Below are 22,196 nucleotides of genomic sequence, written 5' to 3' on the forward strand. Positions count from 1 at the left end.
AGAGGTATTATTCCAAGATGATGGAATTATAGGGTCTTTTTTTTCTCCCTGATGCTTTAAAATACTCTAAATTCTCTCAATGAGTATATAAAATCTTATAAAGAGAAAACCAAATAAATGCTATAGATTAAATTTTATACTGACTCGATTTCTTTAGGCTGATGCTGAAGCAGGGAGAGGCCTGTCCTTGAGCTTGGCCCCTGGCCTCTGGTAGAGTTCCGCCCTAACCTGGTGGCCCTGACTCACTTCATGGTCTATGGTATTAGTGGGTTGGACCACGTGGCTTCTGAGATCCCTTTAAGCTATGTTATGTTAATATTCTATAATTAAGTAGGTATCAATATCACTTACTATTCCTTAGCAGTTTTTCAATAGCCTGGAATCCCTTTCTGAGTTTTGGGAAGATGGCAACTGAAGTGTTTTGCAGCCACCCGGAGAATCTTCTGAATTCTCTGACCACATTAATATCCTCCTTGTCACCCTGCCATAGGACAATGCTTCATTCACATGACATTCCCTTGGCCAGTAGCTTGTAGAGCAGCTCTGAGCCCCCGTGGGTTACGCCATGCCAGGCAAGGGATTTAGAAGTAATGGTGTGAGAACAGCCACCTATTTTTGATTGCACAGAGTTGGCCCTGTGATGTGTTGCTAATCAGTTCCACATTCAAATATCTCAGTATTTTAGCATCTCGGGGATATTGGAAGTTGGATGAAGCATAATTTCTCAACATACAGATGGAGAGTGGAGAATTTCCAGTAATGAAAATAAAAAGAGGGATCATGGAAGGAAAGATGGAATTCACAGCCCTCTCTCTCTCTCTCTCCCCCCTTCCCTGCCCTCCCTCTCAACCCCTCCTCGTCTGTGGCCACCAGCCTGCGACCAGCTGGCTCTTGGTGTGGCTGCTCTCTTTGGCCCTTCCCACAGTTCCTCTGTCAGCGCTGTGCAGTCAATTTGCAATGCTCTCGAAGTTCCACACATACAGACCCGCTGGAAACACCCATCGGTGGACAACAAAGACTTGTTTTACATCAACCTGTACCCAGATTATGCAGCTATCAGCAGGGCGGTCCTGGATCTGGTCCTCTACTACAACTGGAAAACAGTGACGGTGGTGTATGAAGACAGCACAGGTAGGGGACTCACACAGGAACCTCACCTGGCCATGTCTGGTCTGAACAAAGGGAGTCAGAGTGTTCTAGAGGCATTAACTTATCAGGTGGAGTACGTGAAAATGCTCTTTTTTATGAGGTTAATGGAGTATTCTAATTTGAGAATGCCATACGTCTCCATGTCTATCTAATTCCTGTGGATCGTTTCTGATGATCCTTCCATCATCATATTTAAGGGGATGTTTTAAAAGAAATATCACCTTATTGATATTAAAGATGTGATTTCATTTCTCCCAACTCTCTTAAGACTGTGACCATGACTCCCTTCCTTAAATAATGCAGAGAAAGTTGGAAAATTACTACGAAGTATGCTTTCAACTTGTAAGTAACTGTGTACATGTTACCTGTTTGAAACGTTTCTAAAGGAGGTTAACGACGAATCCAGTTAGAGGCTAACTCAGTAAAGTTGACCATTTCATGGGAAAGGGACTGAGAACCCCCAATAACAAACCCTTAATAAAGCTTGCATTGTTCCACCTGTTTATTTTAGGATCAGAACAGAAATGTGATGCTTGGAGCCCCCATCTCACTAGACACGTCCTCTGATCTGCCTTCATTTCGAGTTTCTTTGGCCGGCACCTTTTCCCCTCTGTCTTCTCGTCACATTTCAAAGGGACTGAGGATCCCTTTTATTCAGTTAAATTCTGCTGGTGACTCTCCTTTGTCAAGTCTTTCTTGTTTAAAGATGTTCACCATCTCGTCCCTTTCATCTCCATTAACCCCAGCACCGTCTTCCCTGCACTCCCTGTACCTCACATCAGCTAGGATGAAGAGCCCATCATTCCTTACCCCCAACTTCATCTGAATCTTTTTTTTCTTTTTTTATTGAAGTATAGTTGACACACAGTGTTACATTGGTTTCAGGTGTGCAACATAGTGATTCGACAGGTTTATACATTATGCTGTGCTCACCACAAGTAGGTGAGCCACAAGTAGGTACCACAAGTAGGTACCATCTGTCACCATACAACACTACTACAGTGCCATTGACTATAGTCCTTATGCCGTGTTTTTATTCCTGTGACAAGTCCGTACCTCCCAGTACTCTTCACCCATTGTCCCCATCTCCCTACTCACTCACCTCCCCTCTGGCAGCCAGCAGATTGTTCTCTGTATTTATGGGTCTGTCTGCTTTTTTGGTTTGCTCGTTTGTTCATTTGTTTTGTTTTTTAGATTCCACATATGAGTGAAATCATAGGGTATTTGTCTGTTCTGTCTGACTTATTTCACTTAGCATAATGCCCTCTAGGTTCATCTGTGTTGTCACAAATCCTGTTCTTTTTTATGGTTATGTAATATTCCATTATATATACACATACACATCATCTTTATCCCATTCATCTATGAATAAATACTTGGGGTGTTTCCATATCTTAGCTATTTTAAATAAGGCTGTGATAAACAGAAGAGTGCATATATTGTTTGAATTATCATTTTCATTTGCTTTGTGTAAATACTCAGGAGTGGAATTGTTAGCTCATACATTTCTATTTTTAATTTTCTGAGGAACCTTCATACTGTTTTCCATGGTGGCTGCACCATTTATATTCCCACCAACAGTGTATGAGGGTTCCTTCTTTTCCTCATTCTCACCAGCATTTATTATTTGTTTATGTTTTTGATACTAGCAATTCTAACTGGTTTAAGGTAATGTCTCATTGTGGTTTGGACTTGAATTCCCCTGATGATGCGTGATGTTGAGCATCTTTTCATGTATCTGTTGGCCATCTGGATGTCTTCGTTGTAAAACTGTCTATTTAGGTCCTGTGCCCTCTTTTTTTAGTTATTATTGGATTACTTTTTTTTTTTTTTTTTGGTGTTGAGTTGTATAAGTTCTTTATATATTTTGGTATTGACCCCTTATAAGAGATTGCGTTTACAAATGTCCTCACCCATTCAGTAGGTTGCCTTTTTGTTTGGGTAGTGGTTTCCTTTGCTGTGCAAAAGGTTTTTATTTTGGGATAGGCCCCATAGTTTATTTTTGCTTTTGTTTCTCTCCCCTGAGGAGACGTAATATGTCTGACTCTCCTTATCTGAAGCTGGCCCCTTACTACCGGCGATCCTCCCTCTACCCCGAAGACGGTGCAGTCCCTCATTCCACATGCTCTCATTCAAATATCACTTCTTCCTTAAAGCCCCCTGGGGCCACCAGAGGGTTCAATAGCACTTCATAAATAGAAGCATTATGTTACATGTTTCAATTACCTGTTTGCACATGTAGGAGAATAGGAATTCCTAAACATTGGAAGTTTATCTTATTTATTTTTATAATCTGCCACCTAACACAATTATGGCCTACAGGAAACTATTTAGGTATTACATGTACAAGGCATAATGCTGTTTATTTTCTGCATATTTTTTTCCTCCAAGGTTTAAAATTAGCTCCTTTCTTGATCTACACATTTGGTAATAAGGTTAAGAAAATTATTAGTGAAAATTAATAACGCAAAGCACTTACCAAGTTTTTAATAGTATTTCATTTTTCACTGTCCTTTTCACCAAGCACTGGCACTTACTACTTATCAGAGGATGATAGTAAGCCTCCTCTAGTTTGCACTAAATTCTGGTTGCATTTTAAGTTGCTAGATAAAAGTGACTCTTACGGTTGGAAATATGCATTTAGATATTTTCTTATACTTCATCTCATTTGAGAAAGAAGTGAAGGTAGGTTATTGGATATATAACTTACAAATATTATATTTGAAACACTCCTACAGGGAAGTATAAGCCACAGGCAGTCATATTCTTAAAGCTTCACCTGCTTGCTGGGAAGAAAGAAACGTACTATCAAAAAAATTCCAAAAGCAGATTTTAAAAACCTTGAGATAGAACATTATAATGTGTAGGGGTGGGAAAGTTTCCACTTCTTCCCTTCGAGGATCTTTGGCTGGTCAAGCAATGAAATTGACATGAGACATATGAACGGGAGAACAGCAAAGTTTAATAAGATGTATACCACCTATAAGCATGGGAGAGACCCAAGAAAACAAAGTTAACTTACTGAAATGGCCTAAGCTATCACCTTAAATACCACCTTTCGCCAAAGATGAAAGATGTTGGGGGTGGGGAATCAGGTATGGGAGATTATCAAAAAAAGCACAGTGAACAAGGGCAAGATTATAATGCATGTTTAAGTCCCTGCCTTCTCTGTTGAGAAGAATTTCTAGAGATTGAGTCACCCCTCTCTTTCTGGTACAGTAAGGGAGTATCTCCCTTACAAAAAGGTTTCTTTTATACATGTAAACGTCTCTTACAAAAGGGCAACATCTACTCAGATTTCAGAGCTTCATCTGTGCCTGCTGTTTCTTAAAAATAAACGTCTTAAAAAAATCCCCATGCCAATGGGACACATTTTGCCTGGCAAATTCTGCTCCCCTTCAATTGTAAATGTAAGTATAGTCTGACCTTCCATGTTGCTTACCTTTGTAAATAGACAATCGCATGAGCTAATAAAGTCATACTATTTCTCATTATGTAATACACTCAATAGTACAAATTTTTCTCACGATTTCTACCATCTCCAGCAAAGCAGAGCCAGCTAGAAGGAACGCAAATTGATGAATGACATTAAAACTTTTGGATTTAAGAGCTCAACTAAAGGCATGAGCATAATATTATAGATTTCAAATTATATTTAGACAAAACCTAGTTTGTAAAAGGATAACACAGAAATTGATGTTCTAACCAACCTTCTGATTTCAGGTAAGCACCCAGAAGTGATGGGCATTTTGCACAGGAGGAAACTCAATCCTTTCTATCATTTTTTTACAAGAAACTGAAATCTGGTTTTCATCCTTATTAAGTTCACCTGAGCCCGGTTGTTCAATAAATACTTGCCAAAGTTAAAAATCCCAAATGAATTTGTATGTTGCCCATTAAGTTAGAAATGACTCATGTTAAAATGATTTTACCCACAAAGAAATTAAAAATGTAAATGAATAATCAATTGAGCTATTAAATTGGAACCCAGAGAGTAAACAGGTCAACTGAGATCAATAAAAGCAGACATCTTTTGCCTTTGAGTGGGTTTAATACTGCTTGACTCAGGGTTTTGGTTGCAGTAATTATCAAGACATAAAAAGGAGAAAACTTAGTAAACCTGAAGGAAAAGAAAGGACTTAGGTGTGCCCAGCACCCGCCCTCACACCAGAATTAAGTACCCATTAAAGAACACTTTATTGGGATTTGTTTAGGAGTTTGTTAAATAGCCTGAAGCCAGCACAGATGTCTGGGGGACGAAATGGCCCATGACTCCCATTGAAGTCAAGGGGAGCACTGTGCTTGTCTCTAAGGACAAAATTCAATTCACTAAATACTAGCAGGCAGAATTCTGTCCTCTGGAAGTGAAAATGTAGAAAGACCCTAGAGAACTGTTGAGGGAGTGAAGTTGTGTTTCGCTTCATCTCTCTCTCTCTCTCTCTGTTGCCTGGATATTCCTCCCATCAGTCACCTAGTTCTCTCTGATTCCCACATTCAGAGGTGACCCTAGGCAGTGAGAAATTGCTGCTCATTGGTCATCCCCTCTGCTTCATTAGACCCCTGGTGGAAGCCTGGTTTCTATCCCTCACACGCATCAAAAAGAGCTGAGAAGCTGAGCACCAAATGCAGTGTGGAGGATATTCAGCAGTTTCTGCTTTTTCAAGGCCAATCTCAGTGAAATGTAGCCACAACTATTTCTGTAGAAAAGGGGCCGGCAAACTTTTTGTCTCTGATGGCCAGATAGCATCTAGCTTAAGCTTTGTGCGTCATAGGGTCGTGACTATTTCACTCTGCAAGGTAGCAAGAAAACAGCCATAGACGACACATTGTAAGTGAATGAGTATGGTGTCTTCCAACAAACGTTTGTTTATAACAAAGAAGGAGGCCGGTGTGGTGGGACCAGCGTGAGAGGGGAGGGATAGTGGGAAACTAGGTCAGAGAAGAGCACCTTATGGGTCATGGAGGATTTTATAGACCATAGGAAGAGCTTCTGCGCTTCATGAAATGGGAAAACCATTGGAGAGTTTTCAGCAGAGGAGTAACATCAGATTTACATCATAAAAAGATCATTCTGGCTCTTGTATTGATAATAGGATAGAGGGAGGCAAGGGTAAAAATAGCCTCTAGAGAACTGAAGGCAATTGAGGAAGATAAGTTAATAGAAGAGTAAGAAATTGCCAGTTTCTAGAAATATTTTGAATGTTGAGCTAGCATAATGACCTGAAGGAGTGAAGAAAAATAGAGGAGTCAAGGGTGACTCTAACCTTTTTAGCCAGAGCCAATGGAAGGAGTTAACATCACCTAAGATGGGGAAGGTTATAGATGGAACTACTTTGGAGGAAAAAGGATGCTATCAGGAGTTTTTTCAGTCATGAGCATGTGAAGTTTGAATTTGTAATGTCTGCTACATTCAAGTGAAGGTGATGAACAGGCAGCTAATATATACATCTGGAATTCAGAAATGTAGTGTAAGCTGGGGGTACAAATTTGAGAGTCCGCATATCGATAGGGCTAGATAAGGCCCTCAAGGAAATGAGTTCCAGCCAGATGCCTCTAGCCCTGAGTTCACAACACATCGCCATCAAAAGTTGGGTTTTTTTTTCATCCATGTTTGCCTTATATCATTTTTCTTAACACATCAGAGTCATGAGATTTCTAAAACGCGGCCTAAAATTAAGAGCTATTAACTATCATTGGAAACAACGTCTCAAAGCTTTATAATGAGGATTAATTTGAAATAAGGTGGACACACATAAAAATGTCAGTGATTGAAAGAAGCCATAAATTCAAGGAAAAAACACAAAGCAAATGACAACCGCAAATATCACAATAACTAAATTGTTGAGTTCTGATTATGTGGCACACACTCTTTTAAATATTTTGTATGATTAACTCGTTTAATATGCTCAACCACTCCAAGTGAGATAACAGCTCGAATGGCTGTATTTAAACAGTGACTTGTTATTTACTACATTTATTACATTTCCTTTCATCTTCCCATAGAAAACAGAAAGAATATACTGTCCAGAACCAAGAACCTTGTCAGAGGCCTGAAATTTGGACTTGAAGAAAGTTAACATTTTGCCATAAGTGACGAAGCCAAAATGAAAGATATTCAGTATGCGATCAGTGCTAAATAAAAGAATAAGTAAATCTTTTCCCTTCAGCAATCACAACTTACCCCCACTGTGTTATTATGACCATTTGTGCCAGCCAGAACACTTCTGCTACATGCCTTCCCACAATTCCACCTGAAAAAGCTGGGGGTTAGAAATCCTTGGCACTCAGTACCAACAAGATAAAAAATTATAGCTCTTTTTTTTTTTTCCCCTCTGTCCTCACTCTTTTCTACCCTTCCTATCCACCCACTCCGGTCCTCTGCCCAGAACCCTATTCAAATTTTCAGAATTCTGTTTGGAAGCCAATCTTTAGATATTGCATGAAGGTATATTATTTTTAGCTACCATTGATATCAGCAAGAATTCAAGACTAAAATACTCTGGTTGAGCTAACTGCAACACAGTTCATCTCAAATATTTTGACTAGATTCTTCTTTGAGGTCCTTTGATCAAGGGACAAAATTTTTCTTTTGGGAAGTCTCTAGCTTTTTTTTTTTTTTGGATACACGTTTGAAAAATCGTATGTATGAAGATCTGCACTTAAAAGTGTTGTATTTCCCCCAGGTAATTCACTCACTTACCCATTTCCATTTCTCAATTCTGATTTTTCCTTTCCTCTGGAGGGTACATAGATCCCCTTAAGAATCCTATTAGATTTGGGTATATTAAGACACCAACAAGTTTTTGAAATGCCATTTTCTATGTTTCTAAGTACAAATGAAGAGGAAATTAACATTTAAAATGCACGATCTTATCTTTAGGTCCCAATGGTTTATTACACTCATTTTTATGGCATCAACCCCACTGATGTGGTTTAATCAACAGGGAATTAAATTAAGACTCAAGAAAACATAGGTACTTTTCTTTTGAACTAATACTTATTGAATATAACTAAAGCTGTCCAGAAATGAACTGGGCTTCAGTGTGAGGTGGGGTATTTTTCAAATAGAGAGGTGCAGCAACAGCTGTGTAGAGGGGATTCATGCATCAAGTAGGGGTTTGGCCTTTAAGGTCCCTTCCAATTCCTGGCATCTGTGACTTATTTTCAGGACCAGTCTAAACAATTAACCTCACTGTGTCTCACTTTCTTTACTGCAGAATCGTACTGATACCTTTTCACCTCAAAGGTGTATTGTGAGGTTTATTGAGATATTTATAAGGCATGTAGCATCCTTCATAAAAGGAGTAATGTAAATGGCAGTTTATTATTACTTAAGGAGAAGGCATGGGAAATTTTAAACACTCACTGTAAATAGTAGGTTCTTTTTTTTCTCCTCCATATCTCCACCTGTTTCCAGAGTCACTCCTTGTGTATGCAAATCAGCATTTTTCTGTGTCATATCTGAGTGCACAGAGTGGATAGCTAGCCAAAATGAGTGTTTAGAATTGGCCGCTTGGGAACCCTCTTGCACTGTTGGTGGGAATGCAAACTGGTGCAGCCACTCTGAAAAACAGTGTGGAGGTTCCTCAAAAAATTAAAAATAGACCTACCCTATGACCCAGCAGTAGCACTGCTAGGAATTTATCCAAGGGATACAGGAGTACTGATGCATAGGGGCACTTGTACCCCAATGTTTATAGCAGCCCTCTCAACAATAGCCAAATTATGGAAAGAGCCTAAATGTCCATCAACTGATGAATGGATAAAGAAATTGTGGTTTATATACACAATGGAGTACTACGTGGCAATGGGAAAGAATGAAATATGGCCCTTTGCAGCAACGTGGATGGAACTGGAGAGTGTGATGCTAAGTGAAATAAGTCATACAGAGAAAGACAGATACCATATGGTTTCACTCTTATGTGGATCCTGAGAAACTTAACAGAAACCCATGGGGGAGGGGAAGGAAAAAAAAAGAGGTTAGAGAGGGAGAGAGCCAAAGCATAAGAGACTCTTAAAAACTGAGAACAAACTGAGGGTTGATGGGGGGTGAGAGAGAGGGGTGGGTGGGTGATGGGTATTAAGGAGGGCACCTTTTGGGATGAGCACTGGGTGTTGTATGGAAACCAATTTGACAATAAATTTCCAAAAAAAAAAAAAAAAAAGAATTGGCCGTTTAGACATTTTTGAAAGTTATCTCCATATGCATAGCCCAGGTCGAACTCATGCGAAATAAATAGATTCCTTGCTCTAAAGTGCTTTTGAAACCAAAGGTGCAGTTTCCAACTGCCTCCCTGGGGGTGAGAGTAGAGGAAGAGGCTCTTGTGGTGCTATTTTATATCTCCACATGTGATCCGTGTATTTAAAGAGATGTGAACCTAGAAAAAAGGATGCAAGAAAGGTACAATGAACTCCTGTATTCCCTTCATCTAGGTTTGCCGTTGTTATCATCTGGCTGCATTTGTTTTAATGCTCTGTGATTCTCTTAATACAAAAACAATTACAACAATCATAATAGTAAGTAGTAGCGTTATTGAACCATTTGAAAGTAAGTGGCTGACATCACGGCCTTTTTACCCCTAAGTCATTAGTATGTATTTGCTAAGAACTATGGCCTTCCTTGTTATAGCCACACTACAAGCATCAAATACAAGAAACTTAACACAAATACAATACTAACGTATACAAATAGGATAATATAATATAGGGTAATCGTTTTTTAAAAACAAATGCTCTGCAGAGATGACTGAGGCTAGGAGAGTAGGTGTTTGCTGTCCAGAAGGGCTCACTGCAGGTTGTTCTAAACCCCTGAGGCCTTCCCAGTGACCAGAGGGCATGGCTCTGCCCAAGGCACAGACAGAACCCCCTGGGGGTGCTGTTGCCCTATGGTGTTGTGGACCCTACAGCTTTTTTCACCTGGATGGAAGGAACTCAGAACCAACTTACCCAACTCCCCACTGTCATGGAAGTCACCTGTGCCCAGGTACACCTCATACCCTCTCCTCACAGGAAAAGGCTGAGTCCAGACCAGTTTTATTGCAGAATGCCCCTCAGTTGGGTTTGATCATCTCCTGAACTGCATTTTACTTTTCAAGTCCCTCCATCGTGGTGGGATAGAAAGACTGCCACCGACACCAGATTTGCATGCACCGTAACCGTTCTCTGCATTTGGAGTCCAACCCTGGGAGCGCTGGGTCACTTGTCGAGGCTTGCTTCCAAACTCGGAGGACCATTAGCAAAGTTAGGAGTTGTGCCTAAATCAATTTCCTTTCCCTAAAGTAATTATTTGTTTAGCAAATAAGTTTTGCTACTCTTTACAACGCACGGTGGGTGATTGATGGATTGCTGCACAGTGCAAATAAAAAGGAACTCTTTCTCTAAATTTTTTTACCTGGGAACTAAGGGAAAAAAAAAGAAAAAAGAAAAGACTTTTAAATTGTAAATTCTATAATGTTTGCTAATGAAGGCAGAATGGCTTTCTTTCTTTTTTCTTTTTTTTTCTTTTTTTTTTTTTTTTTAGCAAACAATTGCTTTGGGAAGAGAATGTAAACCCCCCTGGTCAACCCTCATTCTTCTTCCCACAACTTGGTCTGTAATCTTTCAATCTGTTGAGCCTCTCCCTTCCCGAGGTCAAACCACCTGCCAGCAGACAAACTGAGAAAATTAGGGGCTTAGTAGTCAGTTTTTCCAAAAGATAAATTTAGACCAATTAGAAACTGGGCTTTTGTACTGAGTCGTTCTCCTTTCTCCTCTACTGGTATTAAAATCACTTTCTTTTAGAAGAGAGTTGTGAAAATGCATGGTCACCTTTTTTGAGGAGGGAGCAAAATGTCTATTCATGGCCTCATTTGCCAACTAAATGTTTGATTGCTTTATGCTGGTCCAGTTTTTTCTCTCTATTTATGTGTGTAGTTATTTATTTAATAGTTAGTTAGTCAGTCAGTTAGTTGATCTGAAATCTAAAGTCAGGAGAGACACTGATTTGGTAAAAAAAAGAAAAGAAAAGAAAAGAAAAGAAAAGAAAAGAAAAGAAAAGAAAAGAAAGGAAAAGAAAAGAAAAGACAGGAAAATAAAAGAAAAGAAAAGGAAAGAAAAGAGCCTGAGATTGGGAGTCAGAAGTTACACATGGCTTTCAGTCCGGAATCTGTCACTTAAGCCTTAACAAGATCTTAGGATCCTGAGCAGGTATCTTCAACAGCCTCCATTAGCCTCACCTTATGATTTATAAAAATTGAGTAGTAAGTGAGACTCCATCTAAGAGCTGATGGGATGAAATCTTTCTATGGGCTTTTACTTTTTATTCTTTTGCTTTTGCTTTCTATACCACTTTATTCCAACCTGAGGACCTCGATATAAAACTAAACACCGAAGAACTGTTTTCCTTACTATTTCTGACTTACTGTAAATGTACAAGTTCTGCTAGCAGCTCAACACTTAAATTGATTAAATCATCTCTGACACATGGTAGATTTCATGTAATGAAAATACCTGAAACACTTAGTGCAAAATTCTGAGGTGCTCAAAATAAAATGAACATTGGAAAACAAGACTCCAAGATTGTTACTAATGTATTGAAATACTTACATTGCAAATTACCAGTACATTGTTCATTTTGGTTCTAGCCACGTAAGAACAACTGAATCCCTTCCTTAAAGCAAGATGGGTTCATGTCCCACCTCTTTCACGGGGTTTGGCATATAAGGAAGATCCAGGAAATGTTTTTCGATAAAAACCAGTAAATGAAGTGAGAAAACATATTCAACTTTAAAATACCATTAACATGGGTAAATCATCGTGATAGGAAGATGCACTTCTAGATCAACATTCCATTCAGCAAAAGAACAAAAAGGCAGTTTGTTGCAGCACATGAAATGTTCTTTCTAAATGGTTTTCCCATTTTATTTAAAGGCTACATTGGTCTCCCTTGTGGCCATGCTCAGAAATAAGAAAAAAAAAAAAACAAACTGCATTTGCAAAGCAGGAGAGCAATAGAAAAAACTCAAACGAGACTCAAGTACCCAGGAGTAAAGAAGAAAGGAGAATGGGGGTCCCTGTTTCTATTTTTTCCCCATTTCACCAAATAATCCCAAGCTATATCTGTTCCCTGAGCACCAGCAATTTGTGTTTGTGAGGCTGGACCATGAAGGAGAAAGATTGAGTGCAGGACTCACAGGCAACAACTTGAACTGATGGGTCCTCCTCACTATCTTTGTTACCCTGAGACAGTTAATTGCTCTAAGCTTCAGTTTCCTTAACAGAAATAACAAAGATAATAATGCTCACTTCACAGGATTGAGGATTAACAAATACGCAAGCCCATGTGCTCAGTTTTCTTCCATTTGGCGTAAGCACGAGTGGCTCAGGACTCGTGATTCTGGAAGTGAAGAGAGTTAAGTGGATCGTTACTGGCATTTGAGAGCCTTCAACCACACTGATTGGTTTGGAAAAAAGCAAGAGCCCAGAAAGGCTACCATGCTGAAAATTTCAATTATTACGTAAAAAAAAAAAAAAAAAAAAAAAAAAAAAAATTAACAATGAGCAGTGACTCTTGTTATGGTTCTACAGACCCTAACCACCATCATCCCCCAACTGCATACACCCATTTGGCTCCAAAGAGCCACTTAGTTACAATGTTACTGTACCTCAGAACCCAACCTATCCAAGGTATTAATTAGAGGGACATTTTAACATCTGAGCCACAAAACCGCGGTTTGGGTGGAGTGGGTAGATAACTAAATAAGTAAAATAAGAAAATGAAAGCAATATATCAAGTCCAGAGGTAGCTGGCATCCGTGACAGTGCATAGCAAAATTTCCATCTGAATACTGATAACACTTAATATTTCCTATTGATTACGTGAAGTTGACAAATCCTAAAGGCACAGAACTGTGCAATAAAAAAAAAAAAGTCAATTTTCCAATGTGATGAGAGTCCTTGAGTGAGAGCCAACGTTATGCAGTGTAGCAATCACACGGTAATGTTAAGGGAAATAAGATGGAGGTTTTATATAGCTGTTTGCTTCGCCCCAGTAAAGTATGTCTGTTAGAAAATGGTGCAGCTCAGTAGATTTGTACTTATGGAGAATCAAACCTTCTCCATCAAGTTAGTTGGCTGTATATACTTTGCTGCAATTATCAATGGTGGATTTTAAAGGCATTTTTTTCTGGTTTTATTATCATAATCTCTAAAAACTCTATGCTATTTCTTTTTTTAATCAAGAGAGGGTTTTCCAATTCAATCTTCAATCATATTATACTGAAAGCCCAGCTAATTAGCTGGTAAACAGTATGCTATACATAAATACTTGATGAAAGGCTTATAGAGATTTACCGCCCCAAGAGATTCTAGTATTCTATTGTTGTTTATTTGTTTGTTTTTTTAAGCAAGCAAGCATTATCCATGTCATTGCACACCTTTGGAAACGTCAAGCAACATTGGTTTACAAAAGCTTTATAGTTACAGACTTGATTTGTTAAAGGTTTGTGGTGTTGGCCAAACACTGGAGAAGACAACTGCATTCTAAGTAAATTCAAAATTTGCTTGGGAAATTGTGTTTCCAAACTACACATGCATACCCACAAAAGGAAAATGCAGTATAATCTACCACAGAAAAGGGAATGACAAATGAGAAGTCAACCGTGTAACCTTTTGGAAGGTGGCCTCTTGATACATTTTGGGAATGATATGAGTTTGACTGTAAATGGCAATAAACAAGTCCTCTTTAGACAGAACAGTCTGTTGCATGATGGGATTGTCATTTTCTAGGCCTCATTCGTCTACAAGAGCTCATCAAAGCTCCCTCCAGATATAACATTAAAATCAAAATCCGCCAGCTGCCCTCTGGGAATAAAGATGCCAAGCCTTTACTCAAGGAGATGAAGAAGGGCAAGGAGTTCTATGTGATATTTGATTGTTCACATGGGACAGCTGCTGAAATCCTTAAGCAGGTAAGAGGGTGCAGGGAGGAGGTGAGGTGGGGGGGGGGGATATGTTCGTTTCTTTTTCTCAAAAATGCCATCTGGTTTCACTGAGTGCACCATGATAAAGCTGCAGCAGTCCAGTTTAGGCTGAGGACTGCAGCTTTCAGAACGCTTTTAAGGAGTCACAGGGCTCGGGGAATTTAATGAAGCCACTTGCTGTATGTAGCTGTAGATGGTGGGGGGGGGCGTGTCTTAGGCATTGGGAGGTACGTCGATAACGTCAACAGAGGTTGACAGGAGAAAGATGTCATTTCAAGGTGATTAAGCATCTCATCTTTCAAATCTCTTGAAAAGACTGAGCAGATTTCATTTACACAGCGCCTGACTTGTCCTAAAGACATCTTCCTCATGGCAAGACCTCTTTTGTCAAACACGCAGGATTCCAAGCATGGTGAAAAGGGGACACAGGGACAATGAAAGAAGAGATGCTTCTCTCTTCTAACTTGTCATAGACAATGAGCTGCCATGCATTAATCTTTATGAATAATGTGAATAGAAACACTTGATAAATTGCGAGATCGTATGTAAGTGAAAGGTATTAGTAATGTTAGGAATAATGATAACAGCAGAGTAATCATTTCTAGCACTTCAGGATATAGCCCTGATCTTATGCCCGTGAAAGAAAATTCAGAATTGGAAAAAAAGATAGAGCATAGACCAGCGTCCTTCACCCAGGGTGATTTTGGACACTTGAGGAATTTTGGTAATGTCTGGAGACATGTTTGGTTGTCATATTGGGGACAGTGGCACTCTACTGGCAACTAGTAATTAGAAGCCAAGGAAGCTGCTAAATATCCTATCAGGCACAGGACATCCCCCACAACAAAGATTTATGTACCCTAAAATGCCAGTAGTGCTGAGATTGAGAAACTCTGGCATAGACGAAGACAATGGAAAAGGCTAGCCAGATGTTTAAAATAGAAGCATTAATAAAAGATCAAGGGATGAATTTGGAGGAACATGGAAAAAAAAATAGCCAGGTTATATTTATGTGGCCTTAATGGGTGTCTCTTTTTATTGAATATAAGTGGTTATTGTAGCATAAGGCAATGTTCTTGTCTGAAATGACACAAGCTGTTATTGTACTCTCTAGTTTAAAAGGTTTGGGATGTGCTATGTGGTTCACTGGCAATGGGCACTGATCTTTTAAGCACACCAGTCCCTCCGTACAAACGCAGAACTGCAGATTTCCGAATCACTTGGGAGAGCTCTTAGAGCAGCCTATCCACCTGACTCTCCAGGGCTGGATCTCATACCTGAAGCCGTGGAGTTCAGAGTTGAGGTTTTAATTTCACCTGAAAGTAGACAATCAGGAAAGTTGACTACATGTTTCTATTATCTCCTGGATGATTACACTAAAAATCTATATCGAGTCAGAGAACATATTTAAAGTTGCAGTTGAAAACAATCTTAGACATCATCAAGGCCAATTCTTTCACTTTAGAGGAGGCGAAATGACTTTCCCACAGTTACAGAGCCAGGATCTGGGACTCAGCCTCCTCTATCCCATCCTGAACCTTCTCCTCTATGAAATGTTGCTTCTCTAGTTAGGGGAAGAGTAAGTGTTACCTACTTCTAGACTACAGTTGTGTTAACAAACCTTTAGATACTATAATCGTCTCTCAGTAAAGAAAGCAAGCATATTGTAGTGATGTCACAAGCTAACTTCAAAGGTAAATAAATACAATCAGCAGCGTTTTATCTTGAGGCTTCATTTGAGAATTTCAGTGCAGTTCATTAAAGTGTGTAATGGGGTGTGAACCAGAACTGAGAAAAACACCCAGATTCTATGCGTAGCCCTCAAAATACAAAAAAGCATCCCCTCCAGGAGTCTGTTATAACAGAGACTGGGGACTTCTGTTACATTTAAGACAATGATTTGCTGATGAGACTTCTCTTGGTGAGATATCCATTTGGCTCACATACCTGGCTACATCTCTCCCAAAGTACAGGCTTGGAACGAGCAAGCCTGGGAAAGAGTTTCTCCTCTATTTCAATAAATATGGATTTGATGTCCCACTGATGCAAGTGGCTCTTTCCTGATAGCATAGAGATTACTTCATTCAAAGACCAATTTTTTGGAACAACAAACCAAAAAAACCTTCTAAGTGAAGCCCTCCCAAGAAATGTCAGCCGGGCTAAGAGGGAGTGGGATTAGTTCAGTTTTGCTCTAGCCATTGACGTAAACCCTTTCCTCCATCCTGTGCCCTATTATGTTTTATCTTGTATTCACTCTCCTCATCATGTGAGTGGTAGGATTGCTGTGAGGCTTTGGGGGAAGTATGTTCATCCACTTTTTGTTGCAGACTAATGAGTTACAAATGTTTGGAAGTGGGGAGAGCCTTTGCAGAAGTTCTAGCATAAAATCCCTACCTTACTGTGTGTGAAAATACGTTCACTCTTTGTGAAATCACAGCAGAGGCTCCAGGTTGGTTTAATCCGGACCTCTGAGAAGCTATATGGTTGGAAAGTGATACTGAGGACCGTAGGACTTGCTATTCTGGTTAAAATGAGGCCCAAGGGCTCTGTGTGACCCAGTTTGACTTGCTCCATTAGCTTTGGACAACAACCTGTGGAAACAAAGACAGAGACCTTCCCTGTAACTGTCTGCCCAGTGTGCCTCTAGGGACGCTGGAGAGTGAAGGAGTTCAAGGCCCTAATTCCAGCCACTAGTCAAGCAATCTCTTCCAATCTCTTCCTGAGGTGCCATGATGATTCCTGGCATCCGATATTCTGTCTAATGCAGACAACCCCTGGGGTAAATTTGGTATTCTCAGGTAAGAGCTGAGGAAACTGAAACTCAGATAGGTTAAGTGCCCCAACAAAGTCACTCTCGGAGTAACCGGGCTGCCACATGGTCTCCAGACCACCTGTTTTTGGAGCCTGTGTGCCCACTTTACCATGAAGGGCCCCCATTCAGAATGGGTAAGCCATTCCATTTTGAAGTAGGCTTCCAGAATGTCTGAAAGAAACACAACCACTTGCTGCCGGTCTCTTTTAGATAAAATTAATATTAATAGCTCCCAATTTTTGGTGACTAAAATCATTGCTGATAAAATTTTCTCTGCCAGGTCAACTTGGCTTTCTTCTCAAGCACATTTCCCATTATTTCCTTGCATTTCCCTGCACCTTCATCATATTTTACGACTTTGTAATGATTCTTCAGAAAAAAAGAAATCAAAGCATTTTAAAGAAGATATCTGACATTTATCTAAAAGTAAAAATTGGGGGAAAAAGGCTATAGTTATTCTTGGGCATGCTAATCACTCCGGTAAGGTAATTATTTCTATTCATATTGAACAAGTGCTATATGATGAGAATCTGAAAAGTTATTTCCTAAAAATTAGTTAGAAATTCAAATGTCAAGACTTGATTAGGTTACAGAGGAATAGGGCTTTCGTATGAATGAAATGTCTTCATGAATTTCTGTAGTCTGAGCGTGCCCCCAGCAACCAGCAGGATATGCATAGGACCCATCCCATCACTCAGCGTCCTCTTCTCTCCCTGTCTATCCACCACCTCCCAGTGGGCGTTCTGCTGCTTGGCAAGGATGCTACTGTCTCCCAGCCTGTCTCCAGCGTGGACACCCCAAATCCTCAGCACTTCCCCCAATTCCTACTCTCTTCCCACTGACTCTTCACTGCCTGCCCTGCCTGCACCCTTACTGATTCCTACTGAGGCTGATTCTACCAAGAGAGTGGCTGATGGGAGACGAATTTAAAGATGAGGAATGAAGTGAGAACACTCTGCACTGGAACTCCTAACACACGTCCAGCACCATGCTGGTTGATAAGCAACTGTCTCCTTTACTCTACCCAATAACTCTTGGTATAATTGGTATTATCCTTTTGCACACAAAAATTGAAGCTCAGAGATAGTAATAATTTCATCCACCATGTACTGAACATGCTCATAATGCAAACATCTGGGCATCGACTCATTTGTGGTCCATATTCCCTACAATACTATAACCTCCAGGAGGATAGAAACCTCCTTTGTCTTGTTCTCCTAAATCCCCAGCATGTACTACATTACTTGACACACAGTGGGTGCTCAACACTGCTCTGCTGAATGAATAAAGAAATGGATAAATGAACGATCCAAGAACTGTACTAGAAGCTCTTGATAAAAGCAGTCTCCTAAATCACCTCCCTCCAGCTCACTCAGTGTGCTGTACTCTCAACTCTGCCAAGCACATTTGAGCAAGTCGCCCCTCTATGCCTCAGTTTCCTCAAAGGAAGGTTTTATTCAATGCCTGAAGCCCTATATTATTAAGAACTGTAATGCATTTCAGCCTATGATTCCACTTTCTGAAATACATTTACCTCTTTGGAGAGCTGCACAGACACTTTCAAATCCTGTAATAGGATTGAGAAAGCAAGTCACAATTTCAAGCACAGTAGCCGGAATCCTAACGGTTCCCTGACGGAAAGGGAGGGGACACCGTGATGCTCCATCCAGCAGGGAAGCTGCATCAGGGCTGGGCCGAGTCCCTGAGCTGGACAGCGGCCAGTAGGTGAACATGAACATGCTGTTTCCCTCTCAGGAAACCTGCTTTCTTGTTTCCATGAACAAGTGCTTCAGAAGAGAGACTTCTCATCCCCCTCACAACACTTAGAGCAATGAGCATTAAGCTATAATTGAGCCATTAGTCTCCATAAAACATTTTAGAACCAAAATATTTCGTGGAATTATATCACATTTTCTCCTGTCAACATTTGTGCTCTCTTGTTTTTATTTTTTTCCTTTCTGTCAATTAACATAAAAACAAGGCCAGGGAGAAAATGTAGTTTTAATACCCTGTTTCCTTCTCCTAGGAAGTGGAGCGGTAATGCTGATTAGTTAAATAATTTTGTGCATTGGTTCTTTCCTCGTAGATGTTGTATCTATTGCCTATGAGCAGGACAAACAGAGATGGTTAGAAAGAGTTCATTTCATATTTCCACAGGGCAGAAGCACAATCAGTTTTTATCTCTCAACACAGAAAACTGCCAGCCAAGCAGTACATCTGCGATGTGCCAAGAGGTCACAAACCCGTGTTTGGAACCTGCACCCACTAAGTCAGATACACAACCCCATCATGTTTAATCATAATCATAAAGACCTTGGGAGCTGCTCTTATAGGACTTCCCGTGTGCCAGGCACTGTGCTAAGCGAATGAAATGCATCAATCGTTTTCCTGAGAAAATTCTGTATACAAGAAACTGACAGAGCTCGGAGAGATTCTGTAACTTGCCCAAGGTCACAGAGCCAGCAGTGGCTAGACTGGGATTTGAAACTTACCTCAGGATTTAAAAGAGGGGCAAAAAAAGCATCTCATTCTGATACTGTTATGTACACCCAGATGCCAACTGATTCTCCTCGCAATAGAACATGGAACACGTGTTGTTAAGCTTTATACTCCTTTAATTCAGTTGTTTATCAAACATCCACTCATTTGTCCAGTTTACATAAGTCCTCAAGAAATGCTGATTGTATTGAAGCCAAGGAGAGAATGTGGTAGGAGCACAGTAGAGAAATTCACTCTTTAGTCGAACACCTATTTGTTGAGTACTTGTTGAAGGTGAGAACGATACAACAGTAAAAACAACACCAAGGAAAACATACATCTCTGCCCCCTTAATCAAAAGAGACCTTGAAATGAAAGGCACAGAGTGTAGCCATCCAATGCCCATGGACTGGTGAAAGACTGGAAAACTCATTTCTATCTATGACTAGAGTCTTAGACTGACGGTCAGTAGATCCAGTTGCAAATTCTGCTCTTGCCCTAATAGAATAAAATAATTGCCACTCACTGGGCACTCACTTTGTGCCAGACTATGCTATGCATTTGACTAGAATGGTATCTTTTTATCCTCTCAAAGTATCTCATGTTACAGATGAGAAAAATGAGGTCCCATGTCATATACCCAATGGTAAGCCCTGAATTTCAGACCAGGGTTTAACATGCCTATGACCTGAGTTTCTTAGACCATTTAGGTATGCTATTTTGGAAAGTCTGTTGGTTCTTCTTAAATGCAGTCACTTCATCTGTCAAATAGGATTGTTGGATTCTAATCTTGCCAAGGTTCTCTGCAGCTCTGAGCCTCCATGCGTACAAGTGATCAAGAATCTTCTTCCCAGTGTTAGACATAAAGAATTTGTGCATTGCTTTGTACATAGTAGGCTTTCAAAGAAATGGGGAAATACTTAAGCTGTTTATTTTTAAGTTCCTAAAGTCATTTGGTAGTCTTTGAGACCGTTAATTGATGGGAAGTTCATTACTTTGGCTAAATCTCGATGATGTAATAATGACGATTCTCAATTTATACTAACTGATGATAATTTGTAGTATATTATATAATTATTTTGGCAGCACATTCTCATCTTAATTATTTCTCTCAGGTTGATATTAAAATCTATTTACATTTCCTGAGCATAGAGTTAGTTTTGTTTGTTAGGAGCAGCTCATAGATATGAGTGTGTTATTCAATACACATAAGAATTAATTGATCTCTATGGGTAACTAACAATGTAGTGAGGGGACCTGTCATTTGTCCAGATTCTTAGTGTACAGGATGCCCATTTGCATATTCACAAAAATCTCCAAAGAGTAGATTTGGAAAAGGATATAGATTTATTTCGATCTGAATTGGGAGGTAATCAAAATCACACGTATGCCTCAGAAATGCTCTAATCCTTAATTCCAGCTACATCAGAATTTGGCTGTATAGGTGACAAGGGAAATTATCCTTGCAATAGAAGTGGGGATAATTTAGAAGGAATCATGGAAATAACTTGAAGATGTGCACATCAAAGCATGTGTTCAGCCTTTAGCAGGGTTGGTGAACCTCAGCTTTATTCAAAATTTTGGGTATGCTCATTCTCCTCAGTGTCCCTTTTTCAGGGGAAAGGATCCATAGCTTCTTTCAGATTTCCTAAGGAAGCCTAAAGACTGAAGCAGGTTAAAAAAAATCACGTTGCTATGTTTATTTACCACCTCAGCTTCTGTAACCCTTCATAAATGCAAGATTTTACCAAAAGAATCCTTCCACCCTACTTCCCCGATGACTGTTAGCCAAATCCTTTCTGTCATAAGGGTGACTCTGTAGGAAGTAAATCCCACCATTATTTGGCTAGCATGTATTAGATGCTTTGTACGTGCTAAAGACTTTGCCAAGATAGACGGGGAGTAAAATTCGATGAAAAACTCCAGGGTATTGAATGAGGTCATGTAGCAGAGGATCTCATGGCTCGTTCTTTGCTATATCTGTAAAATTTAGGAATGTCTTGTACATATCTCACATTGTTTTGAGAGACGTTAAATTTGACAATGCCCGTAAGGCATCAAGCCCACCACTGTTGCATGAAATATCCTACATGTGAGAGATTACCATCATCAACACCATGAGTGGTATCGTGCCTAGGCAAAACTGTAAGAGTGATACAGTGCTTCCCACTGCTAACTCTGTCACTGCATCACCTCCCACATATACTATGGCACAACGGTGGTCCCCAAACCTTCTCTCAGCCTGACTTCCCAAGTATCCCTATCGTATCTTGCCCCATGTCATGAAATCTCCACACCTAACTCAGCGCACTGCATCTTCCTCCTCTCCTTTGCTCCAGCCAACCACGTTCTCCTCCTGCTCCTGTCTTGGTGACTAGAAATACCATCCAATTACTCAACACAGAAACTAGGAATTCACTTGACTCTACCTCACCCTTCCCACTTATGAACTACCAAATTTTGTAGCTACTGCTTTCTGAATATGTTTCAGGTTCGACCTCCTTTCTCCATCTCTATCATCATCTTCCTGCTATATTAGAACATTCGATCTCTCTGTCGCAAGCCCCCATTTTTTCCTCCATCCAGCATCCATGTGGCCTCAAAAACTGTACATTCCAAATAAAATATGTGACACTTCTCTTCTAGTATGAAACTCCTGAGTGCCCTATCCCCACTTCCACATTGCCTGAAATACAAAAGACACATTGTTTAGTGTGTCATGCAAAGTTCTCCACACCTTGTACCCACTGCCATTGTACCATCTAGTATGTAAATATATCTATAATAATGTCTATTAC

General features: G+C 39.9%; 1 protein-coding gene across 8 annotated transcripts in view; it reads left to right on the forward strand.

Moving 5' to 3' along the window:
- GRIK1 (glutamate ionotropic receptor kainate type subunit 1) overlaps positions 1–22,196 on the forward strand; it is a 370,605-nt gene that overhangs the window by 231,636 nt on the left and 116,773 nt on the right. For 7 of the 8 annotated variants that reach the window (XM_042903075.1, XM_042903078.1, XM_042903076.1 and 4 more), the window contains 2 exons: positions 874–1,131; positions 13,915–14,096. In XM_042903075.1, the coding sequence (XP_042759009.1) occupies positions 874–1,131; positions 13,915–14,096 (440 nt within the window). The remainder of the gene's footprint in view (positions 1–873; positions 1,132–13,914; positions 14,097–22,196) is intronic. The other variant, XM_042903082.1, reaches the window with a different exon arrangement.

This window comes from Panthera leo, chromosome C2 (genome assembly GCF_018350215.1).
Source record: "Panthera leo isolate Ple1 chromosome C2, P.leo_Ple1_pat1.1, whole genome shotgun sequence".
NCBI lineage: Eukaryota > Metazoa > Chordata > Mammalia > Carnivora > Felidae > Panthera > Panthera leo.